Here is a 15,966-nt window from a genome sequence, read left to right as displayed (position 1 = left end):
CCCAGACCTGGACTAAAGCATCCGTCAACTCCTGGACAGTCTGTGGTACAACGTGACGTTGGTGGATGGAGCGAGACATGATGTCCCAGATGTGCTCAATTGGATTCAGGTCTGGGGAACGGGCGGACCAGTCCATAGCATCAATGCCTTCCTCTTGCAGGAACTGCTGACACACTCCAGCCACATGAGATCTAGCATTGTCTTGCATTAGGAGGAACCCAGGGCCAACCGCATCAGCATATGGTCTCACAAGGGGTCTGAGGATCTCATCTCGGTACCTAATGGCAGTCAGGCTACCTCTGGCGAGCACATGGAGGGCTGTGCGGCCCCCCAAAGAAATTCCACCCCACACCATGACTGACCCACCGCCAAACCGGTCATGCTGGAGGATGTTGCAGGCAGCAGAACATTCTCCACGGCGTCTCCAGACTCTGTCACGTCTGTCACATGTGCTCAGTGTGAACCTGCTTTCATCTGTGAAGAGCATAGGGCGCCAGTGGCGAATTTGCCAATCTTGGTGTTCTCTGGCAAATGCCAAACGTCCTGCACGGTGTGGGGCTGTAAGCACAACCCCCACCTGTGGACGTCGGGCCCTCATACCACCCTCATGGAGTCTGTTTCTGACACATGCACATTTGTTGCCTGCTGGAGGTCATTTAGCAGGGCTCTGGCAGTGCTCCTCCTGCTCCTCCTTGCACAAAGGTGGAGGTAGCGGTCCTGCTGCTGGGTTGTTGCCCTCCTACGGCCTCCTCCACGTCTCCTGATGTACTGGCCTGTCTCCTGGTAGCGCCTCCATGCTCTGGACACTACGCTGACAGACACAGCAAACATTCTTGCCACAGCTCGCATTGATGTGCTATCCTGGATGAGCTGCACTACCTGAGCCACTTGTGTGGGTTGTAGACTCCGTCTCATGCTACCACTAGAGTGAAAGCACCGCCAGCATTCAAAAGTGACCAAAACATCAGCCAGGAAGCATAGGAACTGAGAAGTGGTCTGTGGTCACCACCTGCAGAACCACTACTTTATTGGGGGTGTCTTGCTAATTGCCTATAATTTCCACCTGTTGTCTATTCCATTTGCACAACAGCATGTGAAATTTATTGTCAATCAGTGTTGCTTCCTAAGTGGACAGTTTGATTTCACAGAAGTGTGATTGACTTGGAGTTACATTGTGTTGTTTAAGTGTTCCCTTTCTTTTTTTGAGCAGTGTATATTCTGCAGTCTCTCAAGGACCAGGAGTGTCTGCTTCTGGCCTTATAAAATGTAACGACCCTGTCTTTTCATGTCCTCTCTGGCTTGGGAATTAATAATAGAAGGTAATATAAGCTGGATTCCTTGTCACAGTATTTCGATCTGTAGAACACTACTTAGATTGAATAGATAAGCCCTTAGCGTGCAGTGTCTGGTTTCCAGGAAACAAACTATAGTGCACTTCACCTGAATAGTAAGTACTATGAATAGGAATTCAGGAGCTGTTTTAATGATTTCCCAGTTTCTACTATATCTCACTTTCCTCATATCCCATTGAATTATCTGATCTACTTGATCAAGTCAGCGAGCAATGACAGCCAGAGAGAAGTTGTTTGGATAGCTGTCTCCTTCTACAACCTATTGATCATTTAAGATTAGTTTCCAGTGGGGATTTGATACCCATACTTTATTTAATACCAAATAAATGTGTTTTCTCTCCACCCGTGAGAATTACTTTGAAGTAATGGAGAACCCTCCCATGTAATTAACAGAAGGGCTAAGGAGTAGCTAATGAATTGAATGAAAATAAATGTGTGCGGCCATTGGAGTATGAATTAAAAGCAAGCATCTGGGGCAACCAGTGGGAATAGATGGCTTTGAATGTGAGATTGATTGCATTTGGCTCCAGCCTCCACTAGCTGCTGGCAGCGGTTGGGCCCAATGTTCTGGGCGTGTATTCACAAAGAGTCTCAAAGTAGGAGTGCTGATCTATGATCAGTTTTGCCTTTTCAATTATAATGAATGGACATGGGGACCTGATCCTAGATCAGCACTCCTAATCTGAGATGCTTTGTGAATACCGACCCTGATTCTCTTCCTGTCTACCTTCCTCAGCCAATCACCACGTGAGGACAAGGCCGCCTCCCACGTGCTGCAGACGGTGTGGAGCTACAAGGACCTGAGGAACGCCCTGACCAAGGAAGGATGGAACAAGAGCCACTTCCAGGTAATAGGCTGTGTAGTAGAACACACACGCACGCACACACACACACACACACACACACACACACACACACACACACACACACACACACACACACACACACACACGCACACACACGCACACACACACACACACACACACACACACACACACAATTAGTACAGTCTCTACTCTCCCCCCTCAGCCTACAGCGACCGGCGCCCCTAAAGCAGCCAAGAATGGCAAGCCAGGCTATGACGACACCACTCTTCCCCTGATGGAGAAGAACCAAGGTCAGTCTGTGATGGCAGGCGAGACTGGGGATCCTCCGGGCCTGGCCTACTGTGGTGAACTGAGTGAGGAAACCATAGATATTAATAACTGCTCTATATCTATGGAGCAAACTGTGCTGCTGTTACAGTGTGTCTGTTTGTATCAGAAGCCATGATTAGAACAAGTGTTTAGGGGGATGGTTCTGTCTCTCTGCGCTTTGCTCTGTCTGTCTCACTCATATCCATTTACCTACTGTTGGAGGGCTGTGCTTGAAACCTTTCGCCCTCATTGTTGTGCTGCAATGTTTGGTGATCTTTATGTGTAAGTCGGTTCTTTTTGTGATGGTGTGGTTGGGAGAATGATGCATCATGGGTAGATGTATCTAATCCAATAGTGTGTTCTTGAATGCAAATCCAAGCATGTATATTAGGATATATGCATAGAGGGAGGTACGGAAGCAGCCTAAAACACGAAACATCTCATTGACAGAGGAGTCGAGAGCATGACAGTACTTCTCTGGTCATCTTGTTTCTGGTCATGTGACTTTTTTTGCAACCATGCATACACATAAAGTGTAGTTGTCATTCACACCCATTTTCAGCCTGCCTGCATTACTGCTAAAGTGTACCAGCAGACAGTGACCAAGAACCATTGGCCTGAAAGCAGCATTGGCTCGTGATTAAAACAAATTGTGTGTGTGGTGCTCATGATGAAAAAATGGCATATAAATGCTTTTCAGGCACCAAGAAAAATGGAAGTGGTGATATGATACCTATGGACGAGCTTGGTCCAGGTAAGACCGAGTTTGCATGACCTCAATCGCCAACGAGGAACAATAGTAGTCTCAGATGGAATGTTCTTGTCTGTAGGAACTACTCACAGTTCTAGAACCCTAACAACACCATTGCCAACATGGACATTTCAAAAAAAAGTTTGTAGGACAAACTTTGGCAATATTGGGAATGAACAAATATATTGTTGTTATGCTCTAACAGTGGACAATGTAGTGCAGTAGTGTTTTACTTATGATGCTGTATGCAAGACCCCTCTCTTAACAAGATGTTGGTATAAGGATGGTCATTAATTCAGTAGTACAGACACAGGAGCAACAGGAGGTGTGGGCAATTCTCTAATGACTGTGTTGAAAACCTGGCAAACTTTAATGTTCTCCTCAGTGCTCCTCTTTTCAATGAAAATGTAAACACAATTGTCTTGTTTCGTCTCTTACTAACGAGTTCTTCCTCCACATCAGATATGCACAGCTCCACTCCTGGAAGGCTGCATGCAGCTTATACATCTGTAGTTTCCATCCATGTATTTAACAGTGCTATATTTCTGTGATCCTCTCTCTCCTCATTAGATGGCTACTCCACCATCGACCAGAGAGACAAAGACTGCAAGTACAAGAGTAGTGGAGACGGGTCAGTGGACCTGTCAGAACGCGAGCCATTAAAGGTATGTCTGGTCTAGACCGACCCGTAACAGCTCACACCGCACAGTTACAGCTATGCTATAGGTGACTAAGGGATCAGGCTATTAAAACACACAAGTCATGATACTCCGTTTCTGTTAAGGTAGCCTGAATCCATCTCTTCCAGTGCCCTTGCCCATTTGTCAATGCCATGCCCTTTTGATTTCCTGAAGAGGAATCTGGATTTTCATTTCCTGCAGCAGCTGGCAGTCCAATTTACTGACAGCTAAGCAGCAGATAATTTAGTGTAAGCTTTGTGATTGTGAAAGTAATTCATCTGGGACTGATTAAAAGAGTCCTGCCCCTCCATCTCCACTTCTCCTCATAGATCGAGAACCAAGGCCTGGTTCACACACACTCACTCACACACACAAGCCTGCATCGTAAGTGGCTCAGTATCCATCGCTAGAGAAAACTCCGAGTAAATGAGAGGGAGAGAGAGAGATTGAGGATGAGTTATTCACTGTTGAACCAGGGTGACTTTCAGTCCAGTCCTGTGTTTTCCATCACAGGATTATATTCTCACGCTCTGATCGGTCAGTGTGGCTTAAGGACTGAAGGTGGTTTGATAGGTCAAGCATACGAACACAGTTAGAAGTCCTCTTGGTTAATGAAGAGTTACCATGAGTTCAGAATCAGACATCATGATAGTATCAAGAGGTAGAATGGGAAAATAGGTGTTTTGCTGACCTTCTCTGCTTACCATGTGTAGAATGGCAGCTATGCAGACACGTTGCAGCTTGAAGACACAAATGCTTGTCAAGATACAGTATGCTGCAAAACCTCCAGAAGCAAATTAGTCATCAGACAGGACTGGAGATGGCAGATATCTCCTCTCATGTTTATAGCCCCCATCCCTCTCATGTTTTGAATTTACTTCAGCACAGCAACAACTGCTCAACCCAACTTTCTAGACTTCCAGAAGCATGAAACCAAAATGCAACTCTGCTGTTTGAACTGCTCTCTCCCACTCTGTTTTTGTTTGTGTGCATGTGTCGGTTGGTTTGTTGTTTTTAATCACTTTTTCGGACTCAAAAAACATCTTCCTTTATGCTAAGGAACTAACCCTGGCTTTCCACTCCTCTCTATGGATGATATTTATGGACCTCTTTGTTTTTCTGTTAACCCCTTGTCCCGTTGCTGCAGAATGACACAAATAGGAAACACTATGTCAGGAGTAACAGGCCTGCAGTCAAACTGGTGGATGCTTGTGACGTTAAACCTCAGCCTGTTGACTCCTGGGTCTAAATGCATGCATGGTAGGTCTTACAAATGTTAGTTTTCCACTTTCTGGATTGTTAGTCTCCTTTCTTTGTTAGCTCCACCACCACCAAACCGTTTCTGTTTTAACCCTCACACACACCACTTCTGTTTGTTTTTTATCTGTGCTTGGACCTGCTTGACCCAGAGTAGTTGGCTTATGACACCAAACTTGAGAAAAGCTGGATGAAATGTCATAATTTTCACAGTTGTGGAGCACCTGCCTGATTCAAACCCATCTGTTGCAAAAACAGACAGACTTCCTTGACTATTCCAGATGAAATTATGTTTGTTCTAAATTATGAAAGGGATTAAATCTAGACTTTAGATGGAATACACACACACACACAAACACAATTCCTCCCAGTGTAGCTGTAATGAAAAGCTGTGGGAAGAACATGGTGTATCATCTCCCTATCAGCAGTAATCAACACACCATTCCCTGGGACAAAGAGCTCCTCCAGATAAATAATGGATGCCTGGATGAACACACACATCAGCTCCTCCTTCTCGGTTATGTCTACAGTCTGTGGTAGGCTAGGATAGGCTAGCTGCTCTGGGTTAGCATCACGAGAGCTCACCATTGGGGATCTTCTCATCACTAGCTCATCTCTTTGCTCCTGTTCCGTCACTAATAACTGAGTGTATCTGCTCTGGGTGAGAAGCTGTGGTAGGTGGCTGATCATCAACAGCTCTATGGAGGTGAAGGGCTATCTTTCTTCCTTGCTATACGTCTCTTTATTCTCTCATTGCTTCCCCATAACTCTTATTGTCCTAGGTAAGGGATCAACCATACTGCTTTGATTGACTCCTCATGTGGTGCTCTGAAACGCAAACTGAAATATGACAATGATCATCCGTACAGGATTAAGTGCTGAAAACCATTGAGTTTATATAATAACTGTGAAAACAGGTTGTGATCACCACATTAAGATCTAGTCAAGTCAAAGCTAACAAAATAACAGATCTATTATAACAGAGACATGCTTAGAATGAACAGAGTAATGGACATTGAGTCAATCAGGTAAGATAGAGTAATCATATGAAAGGCCTGCTTCATTTGTGTGTTAATCAAGCTGGCTTTATGCAGTAGCTGCCATTCAAACCTATCATCAAAACATCCCTCTCGCTGTCTGTTACATTGGATTTGACATCTGTCAAGCATGTATGAATATAGTGATTTTTGTATTGTGATTTTGATTATGCAATACCATTTGGTCATTGTGCCCTCTGACTTACTTTAAAAGCTTGATTATTCAACTGCTTTAAACACCATGCCTGCGTCCAAAGGCACTCTATTCACTTTGAAGTGCACTATTATTGACCAGTGCCCATTTGGCTCCAGTAAAAATAAGCACACTATATAGGGAATAGGGGGCCTTTTGGTACACAAGCCTGCTCTCTTATAGGTTTTCAGCTCTTGACATAACCACCTGTGTCCCCCCTCCCTCCCTGTTCTCCTGTGTTCTAGGCTTAAATAACGACAGCGTAACATCTAAACTAGAGGATCTCCCATGTCATCACTGCCATAACACATGGAACTCATTTTGATGTTGACTCGTCAGCAGATAGACTTTGTAAAAGAAACAATCATCCAACAACCAATGTTTCATGCTTTTGAATCAGCAAATGAAATTATGTATAAAAAAAGAAAGAAAAGAAAATCTAAAAACGACTACTTGTCATATCTACATTCCCCACTGGATGGACAGGTATAGGGTACCCTAACAACAAGGACTGACTGGAGCAGCACTGCATGGTGTCAGGATGTAGGTATAGGGTACCCTAACAACAAGGACTGACTGGAGCAGCACTGCATGGTGTCAGGATGTAGGTATAGGGTACCCTAACAACAAGGACTGACTGGAGCAGCACTGCATGGTGTCAGGATGTAGGTATAGGGTACCCTAACAGCAAGGACTGACTGGAGCAGCACTGCATGGTGTCAGGATGTAGGTATAGGGTACCCTAACAGCAAGGACTCTGACTGGAGCAGCACTGCATGGTGTCAGGATGGAAGAGGGGAAGTAGTCATTGTCATAGAGATACAAGTATTCTAGAGCTCTATCTCTATGGCAATGTATGGAGGACTGGTGGTGGGGGAGAGAAGGTGATGAGAAGGTGATGTTTGTTGGGAGGAAAGGAAGTGTGTTGGAAAGGAAAGGAGACAGTTTGCTTCTAATAGTATTTTTTTCTATGTTACAATTTAGCCTTTTGTTTAGGTTTTGTTTTTGTTGGTTTGTCTTTCGTCGAGGCACAGTAAATTGTTTTTGTTTGTAATATCATTTTTTATTTTTGTTTTTTTGCTGGTCTTTGTTTTTGTTTGGGTTTCCCGGATTGAAGAAGTGTGGACTGGTGTGGTAGATGAAGGTTGGGTTGGTTTGAAGGACTTGATGCTCGAAGAGCACTTAAAGGAACTGTATACCTGCAAGTGTTGATTGGACTTAAGGAAGTGAAATGACGTGCATTTGGTTGGGTTACTTATAGCTGTTGAGCGAAACAAAATGAAAATATATTTTCAGTATCGACACAGACTAGAGGTATGTGTTTGCCGACGATATATGAATTGCTTGGTTGGTTGCAGTTTGTCATTGATATGTATTAAAGTTGAAGAGGATATAAGACATTTTGTTTATAAATGGATTGTGTTAATTAATGAAGGAATGGAAAGTACATGCTCCTGGTGTCAAAGGGTAGAATCTAAAAGCATTTTATATTTTTTGTTGGTTTTATAAATGTATATTAGGGTCAAAGAAAAACAAAAAGAGAACAGAGAAAACAATAGACAACTCTTAGTTGTGTACTCATAATAGGTTGTTTGGGAAGCACATTCATTGGATAAAATATCATGTTTGTAAACAGAAATAACCACATCATTTAAGTGTCAAATCTGTAGTCATGCTGATCACATGTTTATATTTTGTACTGTCGAGAAAACAAAACAAAACATGAAGAGCTGTTATTCAGCTTTCTTTTTAAAGGCGAGTTGAACTGATGACCTGGTCTCCAAATCTTTCAAGGAGATGAATAGAGGGAGGGAGGGGATGGTTCAGCAGGGATCCCTCAAGAGATAAGACTGAGAGAAAAGAGGGATGGATGGGTGGATACAGCAGCAGGGATAGACAGAAGATGTTAGACAGAAGTGTTACAATTCCCTTCACATTTCACACTGCAATTTATATGAAGTCGCTGAGAACCTGAAAACATGCTTTGATTTCACTAATGCATCTTTAAAGAACTATTTGAAACAAGCATGAAAAAATGTACAAATGTTTATATTATATTATTTTTAAGTGCCAGTTTTTGTGGTGTAATTGGATATTAGTCATTTATATCCGGAGAGGAGAGCAGTTTTCCTGTGGTTCAAGGCAGAATTTGCATCACGTATGAAGTATACAACATCTGTTTGATTATTATATTTTTTGTGCCCTCTTCTAGGGGCAGTTGAAATGTAGTAGTGCAGATGATTACGTCATTGTCTTTTAAAAAGAGACGAGAATAAAGGCTGAACTACACATGTGGTTAAAGGTTTAGTAGTGGTTTTGTGATTGTTTTATCTCCATCTCCAAGTGGACTCTCCACTATGAACCTATTCTGGGACTGGTGAGGGGACCCTCCACTATTGGACAGCTTAACTCATGCGTCAGCTATAGGCAAATGGCATGTGCCTGCGTTGAATGCCGAATTTCTTTGTGATGTGACTTTATAAACTTGCATATTTTACACAGTGTTTACAAAGACTTATGTGATATAATAAAAATGTAAAGTACATGTATTAATAAACATTTGATTTCAGAGAAAAGCATTGTAATAATAGCCCCACGTTAACGTCCTCCATGTCCACATACGTCCTCAAAACTGTGTGCTTTTCATTGGATTGTTCATCTTTGACTGTCTATTCCTGACTGCATTTTGTAGTACCCAACCAGAGGACCTGGTGTTGTATTTCTATACAAATGAGTCCATGGGCTTGTTTGTGGACTGTGCTAACTGTGCTGTGAAAGAAATGCAAGAAAATGGGGCAGAAATTGAATCAAATGAGCAAGACCTACCTGTGTAGATATCACTGATTCAAACTCTTCAAAATAAAGTAACTGTACTGCTCAGTAGCAAATGTGTTTGTAACTATCATGTGCCTTAACATTTTCCATGGTACATAAAGATATCATTGTGTTTTATATAACTCTTTATCCCTCCGCCGTTCCTTCTTCCTCCTCATCCCCTTATACCTCTCCTTTTCTCATCTGTCAGCCTCCCTCCCTACAGTATATCTCTCCCCTTATACCTCTCCTTTTCTCCTCTGTCAGCCTCCCTCCCTACAGTATATCTCTCCCCTTATACCTCTCCTTTTCTCCTCTGTCAGCCTCCCTCCCTACAGTATATCTCTCCCCTTATACCTCTCCTTTTCTCTTCTGTCAGCCTCCATACAGTACATCTCTCCCCTTATACCTCTCCTTTTCTCTTCTGTCAGCCTCCCTCCCTACAGTATATCTCTCCCCTTCCCCTTCATTTTACACACTCACACATTCACCCACTCTGTCCTCAGTGTAGACTAGACTGTTGGTGGGTTTTTGCTTTGTATTACATTATATTATAAACTTTTAAAAGATAGAGACATAAAACATGGTTTGAGTTCATAGAAGAGTACATTAATGCTTTCGTAGCTATCAGAGCGATGCCACAGTGACAGAATGTATTATGTTGATTTTACTAATACCCAGAGGCAAGTGTTACGCTTGTTCAAATAACATAAAAAATACTGATTTGTAGAGTATCAATTTGGTGTGTTTTCAATAAACCATGCCTGGAAAGAACATGTTGCCTGTGAATTTTGTGTTGATATTCCATTCCAAGAAGACCAAGGATCTATACAGCTTCATGAATGTTTACCTCAAGCCAAAATCCATTCCCAATAAATAATATATTGTAGAAGTTGTCACTAATGTCACATTGTCATATGGTTAAAAGAGACTCATGCTACTGTCGTGTCTTTGGCATCATTAAACTGAAGACTGTTATTTTATCAAATCAATTCAGTAATTATTATTATGTGATTAAACTAATCACGTAAATGTAATTAACTAGGAAGGTGGGGCACCAAGGAAAATATTCAGATTACAAAGTTATAATTTTCCTAATATAACTTTCAAATTTTTAAACATCTGATCCATTAGTCTTCTAATTAATGAATTATTCTTTACCTCACGTTAGTCCCATTCCAAACGTCGTAAATGGTTGGTTATCTGCACGAACCCAGTCTTCACTATGAATCATCCATACATCAATTGTCTGAATCATTTATTTATTAACTAACTAAATAATCACAAAATTGCTCAAACAAACAAACAAAGTAGATATGGTTACAAGGAAATGATAAGGGATGTGCCCTAGTGAGTTTAACCGGTATGGCGGCTTGGTAGACAAAGGGACTGAGAAGAGCGCGAAAGACAAAATACACTGCACAATTGATAATTATAACCGTTGAAATGCTACACCTTTGCACATGAACGCTCACTCATTCTGGAATAATTGCAATAAATATATATATTTACGCTCAGTGTGTCATCGTGATCTCTGTTGGAATCGTCCTTTCTGTTGGAAGTTCATCCGCCCGTCTATCGTGGTTAGAATAGATACTTCAGAGTCCCATTCAGAAATGTTGTTATAGATAGATGTTTCGGCAGTTGTCGGCCTTCGCATTCAATGGTATAGAATTCCTAGCTGCAGACTGGTAATTAGTATAAAATATTTGCTCTTATTCTGTCGGTATCGATAGTCTTAGAGTTTCAACAACCATTACAACCTTAACTTATACTCAGGTTTATGGTCTCTACTCAAACCTTAGGTCCCTCTGTGATTGAGGTACTGGTCTGCTGGGAAATTCCCAAGGTGGGGGGTTATATCCAGAACCGTAGGAAAGGGCTGTCCCATGATGCCAGATCAATGTCTGTGCTCATGGGGCGGGCCTATGGCTTAGTCAATCTCCAAAGGGAATTTGAGTTTCCTTCATTAAACAGTTTAAAATCACATTACATAATTTCACAAATAGTTTAATCTTTGCTCATTCATTTTATTCAACAATTAGATGCAAGCCTCACAACTGAGACTCTTGTATAAACAGAGTTATGGTAATGTGGCTGTATTGTCTCTCATGAATTTCACAAACATTAAACTAAATGGGCCGGTCGAAGCTGGATTCTCCCCCGATCGTGTGCACATTCTCCAAAACATGGACATTGTTCAGTTCTCAAGTTCTATGATGGAGAAGAGTTCATTTGTTCTCCTGTGAAACCTTCTCTCTCTACACTCTGGCCATGATGAGAGAGACTCCTCTAGGAATTTATTACATGCGATAACAGAGCCTGGGTGTGGGGGGAAGAGAGAGAGGTGGTGAGAGAGAGAGAGGGATGTTGCAGAGAAACCCCCATCAAAGAGATTGGTCAGTTGAGAGCTCCAAAGATGAACAGAGGACCAGTAAAGAAAGGAGGTGACAAACGACTGATGACGAACTTGTCAGTCAGTTCCAGGACAGGCTCTTCAGGTTCAGGCACCACCTTTTCAACATCAGATGGCAGTATGCAGCGTACAGGGAGCTGAGGGAAGAGTCTCAAGCACAATGAGTGTTTGATCCATGTGTACTTCAGCGAGAATTACTCCTGCAAATACTCCATGGAAGTCCAGTCGTTTAATTTCGGAGATTCGCATCAGCAGGCGACCCTCCACCCTTGAGTATTTTTTGCAGGAGCACAGCCTTCACCCGTTGCCTTCTGCTCCACCTTCCCATCAAGAAGGCATGACCCGCCAGCAACCTGGGCACACCTTGATCCAGTTTTGGCGATGGTTAAGGAGAGGGACCCAGAAGTTAAACGGCTGCACTTCTTCAGCAACGGGCCAGCAAGTCAGTATAAACAGAAGGGAAACTTCTTCCTCTTTTCGATTGAACCATTCAAGCGAGGCTTCCACGACATAAGCTGGAGTATATTCGAGGCCTGCCATGGCAAAAGGGCTCCAGATGGTGTTGGCGGGATCCTGAAGAGATCAGCCGACAGCCTGGTGAGCCTAGAAGAAGACATTCCAGATGCTGAGGCACTGTTCAACAAGCTGAAGTGTCTTGAATCACCACAAGCGTGCAGGAAATGCTTGAGGTAGGTGTGTGCACGTACACACACACACACACAGAGAACTGCTTTTTTGCATGTCAATTTTCAAACTGTGAGAAGGAGATCGTGTCTAGTGGCTGTGTGACTAGGGGAGTGTTTTCAAAGTTTTTCTAATCTCAGTATATTATCTGATCTCTTCTCAGGTAACCCATCTAACTGCAGTAAAAAGGCACAATGAAGATGCATCGAGTGATAAGTGTGTTGCCAGGTCACTTCAAGTACAGAGACATAACCTGTCTCTGCCAAAGAGATGCGTGGGACATGGACTGTCCCTGCTTTGAGTTAAAAGAAGCAACTCTAGAAGTTGATGAGGCTCCAAGATCTGTGTGCACCATTGAAAGCATGTGGCGACCAGGTACGCTAACAACCAGGTAGTATGCCTGATCCCAGAGCCACAGGCACTTAATAAAATGTCTGTACAAATGAAAAAGTCCACTTGGAGGTACATGGAGTGGAGCGGAGAAAAGGTGAGAGGGGTGGAGTGGGAAGGGTTTTGGAAGGGATTGAGGTGGAGGAGAGGCGAGAGGGAAGAAGGGGGGAGGCACTTTTTACAGGTTCATGTATCCTTATACAGTAGCAGTCAAAAGTTTGTTAACACCTACTCATTCCAGGGTTTTTCTTAATTTTTACTATTTTCTACATTGTAGAATAGTGAATACATCTAAGCTATGAAATAACACATATGGAATCATGTAGTAACCAACAAATAGTGTTAAACAAATCTAAATATATTTTATATTTGAGATTCTTCAAAGTAGCCACCCTTTACCTTTATGACAGCTTTGCACACTCTTGGCATTCTCTCAACCAGCTTCATGAGGTAGTCACCTGGAACGCATTTCAATTAACAGGTGTGCCATGTGAAAAGTTAATTTGTGGAATTTCTTTCCTTCTTAATGTGGCTGAGCAAATCAGTTGTGCTGTGACAAGGTAGGGGTGGTATACAGAAGATAGCCCTATTTGGTAAAATACCAAGTCCATATTATAGCAAGAACAAGGAGCCTTATTCGGTCATGTTTCCGGTCGACCTTGCCCTGATTTAAAGCTGTGGTGCTTTCTGTTTTGCGCGAATGCTGCCATAAATCCACGGTTTCTGCTTGGGGAAGGTTTTAATAGTCACTGTGGGTACAACATCACCGATGCACTTGCTAATAAACTTGCTCACCGAATCAGCGTATTCATCAATGTTGTTGTCCGACGCTATGCGGAACATATCCCAGTCCACGTGATCGAAGCAATCTATAAGCGTAGAATATGATTGGGCGGACCAGCGTTGAACAGACCTGAGCACGGGTGTTTCCTGTTTTAGTTTCTGCCTATAGGGTGGGAGCAACAAAATGGAGTCGTGGTCAGATTTTCAGAAAGGAGGGCGGGGGAGGGCTTTGTATGCGTTGCGGAAGTTAGAATAACAATGATCCAGGGTTTTGCCAGCCTGGGTCGCGCATTCGATATGCTACAATAAATGCAGCCTCAGGATATGTGGTTTCTAGTTTACATAGAGTCCAATGAAGTTATTTCAGGGCCGTCGATGTGTTTGCTTGGAGGGGATATATACGACTGTGATTATGATCGAAGACAATTCTCTTGGTAGATAATGCGGTTAGCATTTGATTGTAAGGAATTCTAGGTCTGGTGAACAAAAGGACTTGAGTTCCTGTATGTTGTTATGATCACACCACGACTCGTTAATCATAAGGCATACACCCCCGCCCTTCTTCTTACCAGAGAGATGTTTGTTTCTGTCGGCACGATGCATGAAGAAATCAGGTGGCTGTACTGACTCTTATAATGTATCCCGAATGAGCCATGTTTCCGTGAAACAAAAAACGTTACAATCTCTGATGTCTTTCTGGAAGGCAACCCTTGTTCGGATTTCATCTACCTTGTTGTCAAGAGACTGGACATTGGTGAGTAGTATACTCGGGAGCGGTGGGCGATGTACCCATCTACGGAGCCTGACCAGAAGACCGCTCCATCTGCCCCTTCTGCAGTGCCGTTGATTTGGGTCGCCGGCTGGGATCCGATCCATTGTCCTGGGTGGTGGACCAAACAGAGGATCCGCTTCAGGAAAGTTGTATTCCTGGTTGTAATGTTGGTGAGTTGACGTTGAACTTATATCCAATAGTTCTTCCCGGCTGTATGTAATAAAACTTAAGATTTCCTGGGGAAACAGTGGAAGAAATAATACATTAAAAAAACTAAATACTGCATAGTTTCCTAGGAATGCGAAGCGAGGCGGCCATCTCTGTTGGCGCCGACACAAATAAAGAATCAGGCCTTCATGGACGAATTGCTGCAAATAAACCACTACTAAAGGGCACCAATAAGAAGAATAGACTTGCGTGGGTCAAGAAACATGAGCAATGGACATTAGAATGGTGTAAATCTGCCCTTTGGTCTGATGAGTCCAAATATGAGATTTTCGGTTCCAACCGCAGTGTCTTTATGAGACGCAGAGTAGGTGAAACAATTATCTCTGCATGTGTAGTTCCCACATGAAGCATGGAGGGGGTGTGGGGGTGCTTTGCTGGTTACACTCTCTGAGATGTATATTTAGAATTCAAGGCAACATTAAGCTGGTGACACTGTCAGTGATTTATTTAGAATTCAAGGCACACTTAACCAGCATGGCTACCACAGCATTCTGCAGTGATACACCATCCCATCTGGTTTGGGCTATCATTTGTTTTTCAACAGGACAATGATCCAACACACCTCCAGGCTGTGTAAGGGCTATTGTAGCAATAAGGAGAGTGATGGAGTGCTGCATCAGATGACCTGGCCTCCACAATCATCAGACCTCAACCCAATTGAGATGGTTTAGGATGAGTTGGACCGCAGAGTGAAGGAAAAGCAGCCAACAAGTGTTCAGCATATGTGGGAACTCCTTCAAGACTGTTGGAAAAGCATTCCTCGTGAAGCTGGTTGAGAGAATACCAAAAGTGTGCAAAGCTGTCTTCAAGGCAAAGGGGGGCTCCTTTGAAGAATCTAAAAACTATATTACATATATTGATTTGTTTAACACTTTATTTTGGTTACTACATGATTCTATATGTGTTATTTCATAGTTTTGATGTCTTCACTATTATTCTACAATAAAGAAAAAAAACTTGAATGAGTAGGTGTGTTCAAACCTTTGACTGGTACTGTATATGTAGTTGCTAATTGCACTACAATTGCTCATTATAATTGTATATACATTGCAATACAATGACATATCACATTTATGTAAATAGGCCTAGTCATTGTATTGTAATTAGAAACAACCGTGCATCTATTTATAAAATGTATATGGTATCCACCCTGTTATGTGCATATGCCTAACAGGGTGGAACCTAACCGAGTGTAAATTTGGAGGCTAAATTAGCTATAGTGATCTAGATTGAGCTAGCATGACATCAAGATCCTGTGAGTGATCAAGATCCAGCTAGGATAATGGTGAACACTTTAAGTGAATTTTTACTTTTCTGCCTAACATATTTTTTTATTATTACATTTGATAACACGGTAGCCTAGTGGTTAGAGCGTTAGAGCGTTGGACTAGTCACCGGAAGGTTGCAAGTTCAACCCCCCGAGCTGACAAGGTACAAATCTGTCGTTCTGCCCCTGAACAGGCAGTTAACCCA

General features: G+C 42.6%; 1 protein-coding gene across 34 annotated transcripts in view; it reads left to right on the top strand.

The window, feature by feature from the left end:
* Positions 1-9,994, top strand: part of arvcfb (ARVCF delta catenin family member b) — a 364,251-nt gene extending 354,257 nt beyond the window's left edge. For 8 of the 34 annotated variants that reach the window (XM_031829806.1, XM_031829804.1, XM_031829822.1 and 5 more), the window contains 6 exons: positions 2,089-2,200; positions 2,382-2,532; positions 3,189-3,242; positions 3,810-3,904; positions 5,067-5,179; positions 6,652-9,994. In XM_031829806.1, the coding sequence (XP_031685666.1) occupies positions 2,089-2,200; positions 2,382-2,532; positions 3,189-3,242; positions 3,810-3,904; positions 5,067-5,168 (514 nt within the window). In that variant the 3' untranslated portion in view covers positions 5,169-5,179; positions 6,652-9,994. The remainder of the gene's footprint in view (positions 1-2,088; positions 2,201-2,381; positions 2,533-3,188; positions 3,243-3,809; positions 3,905-5,066; positions 5,180-6,651) is intronic. The other 26 variants (XM_031829813.1, XM_031829812.1, XM_031829825.1 and 23 more) reach the window with 8 other exon arrangements.
* Positions 9,995-15,966: the final 5,972 nt, after the last annotated feature.

The sequence above is a fragment of the Oncorhynchus kisutch genome, linkage group LG8 (genome assembly GCF_002021735.2).
Source record: "Oncorhynchus kisutch isolate 150728-3 linkage group LG8, Okis_V2, whole genome shotgun sequence".
In the NCBI taxonomy this organism is placed as follows: Eukaryota; Metazoa; Chordata; class Actinopteri; order Salmoniformes; family Salmonidae; genus Oncorhynchus; species Oncorhynchus kisutch.
The sequence above is the reverse complement of the archived record's forward strand: the minus strand, read 5'-3'. Positions and strand labels throughout refer to the sequence as shown.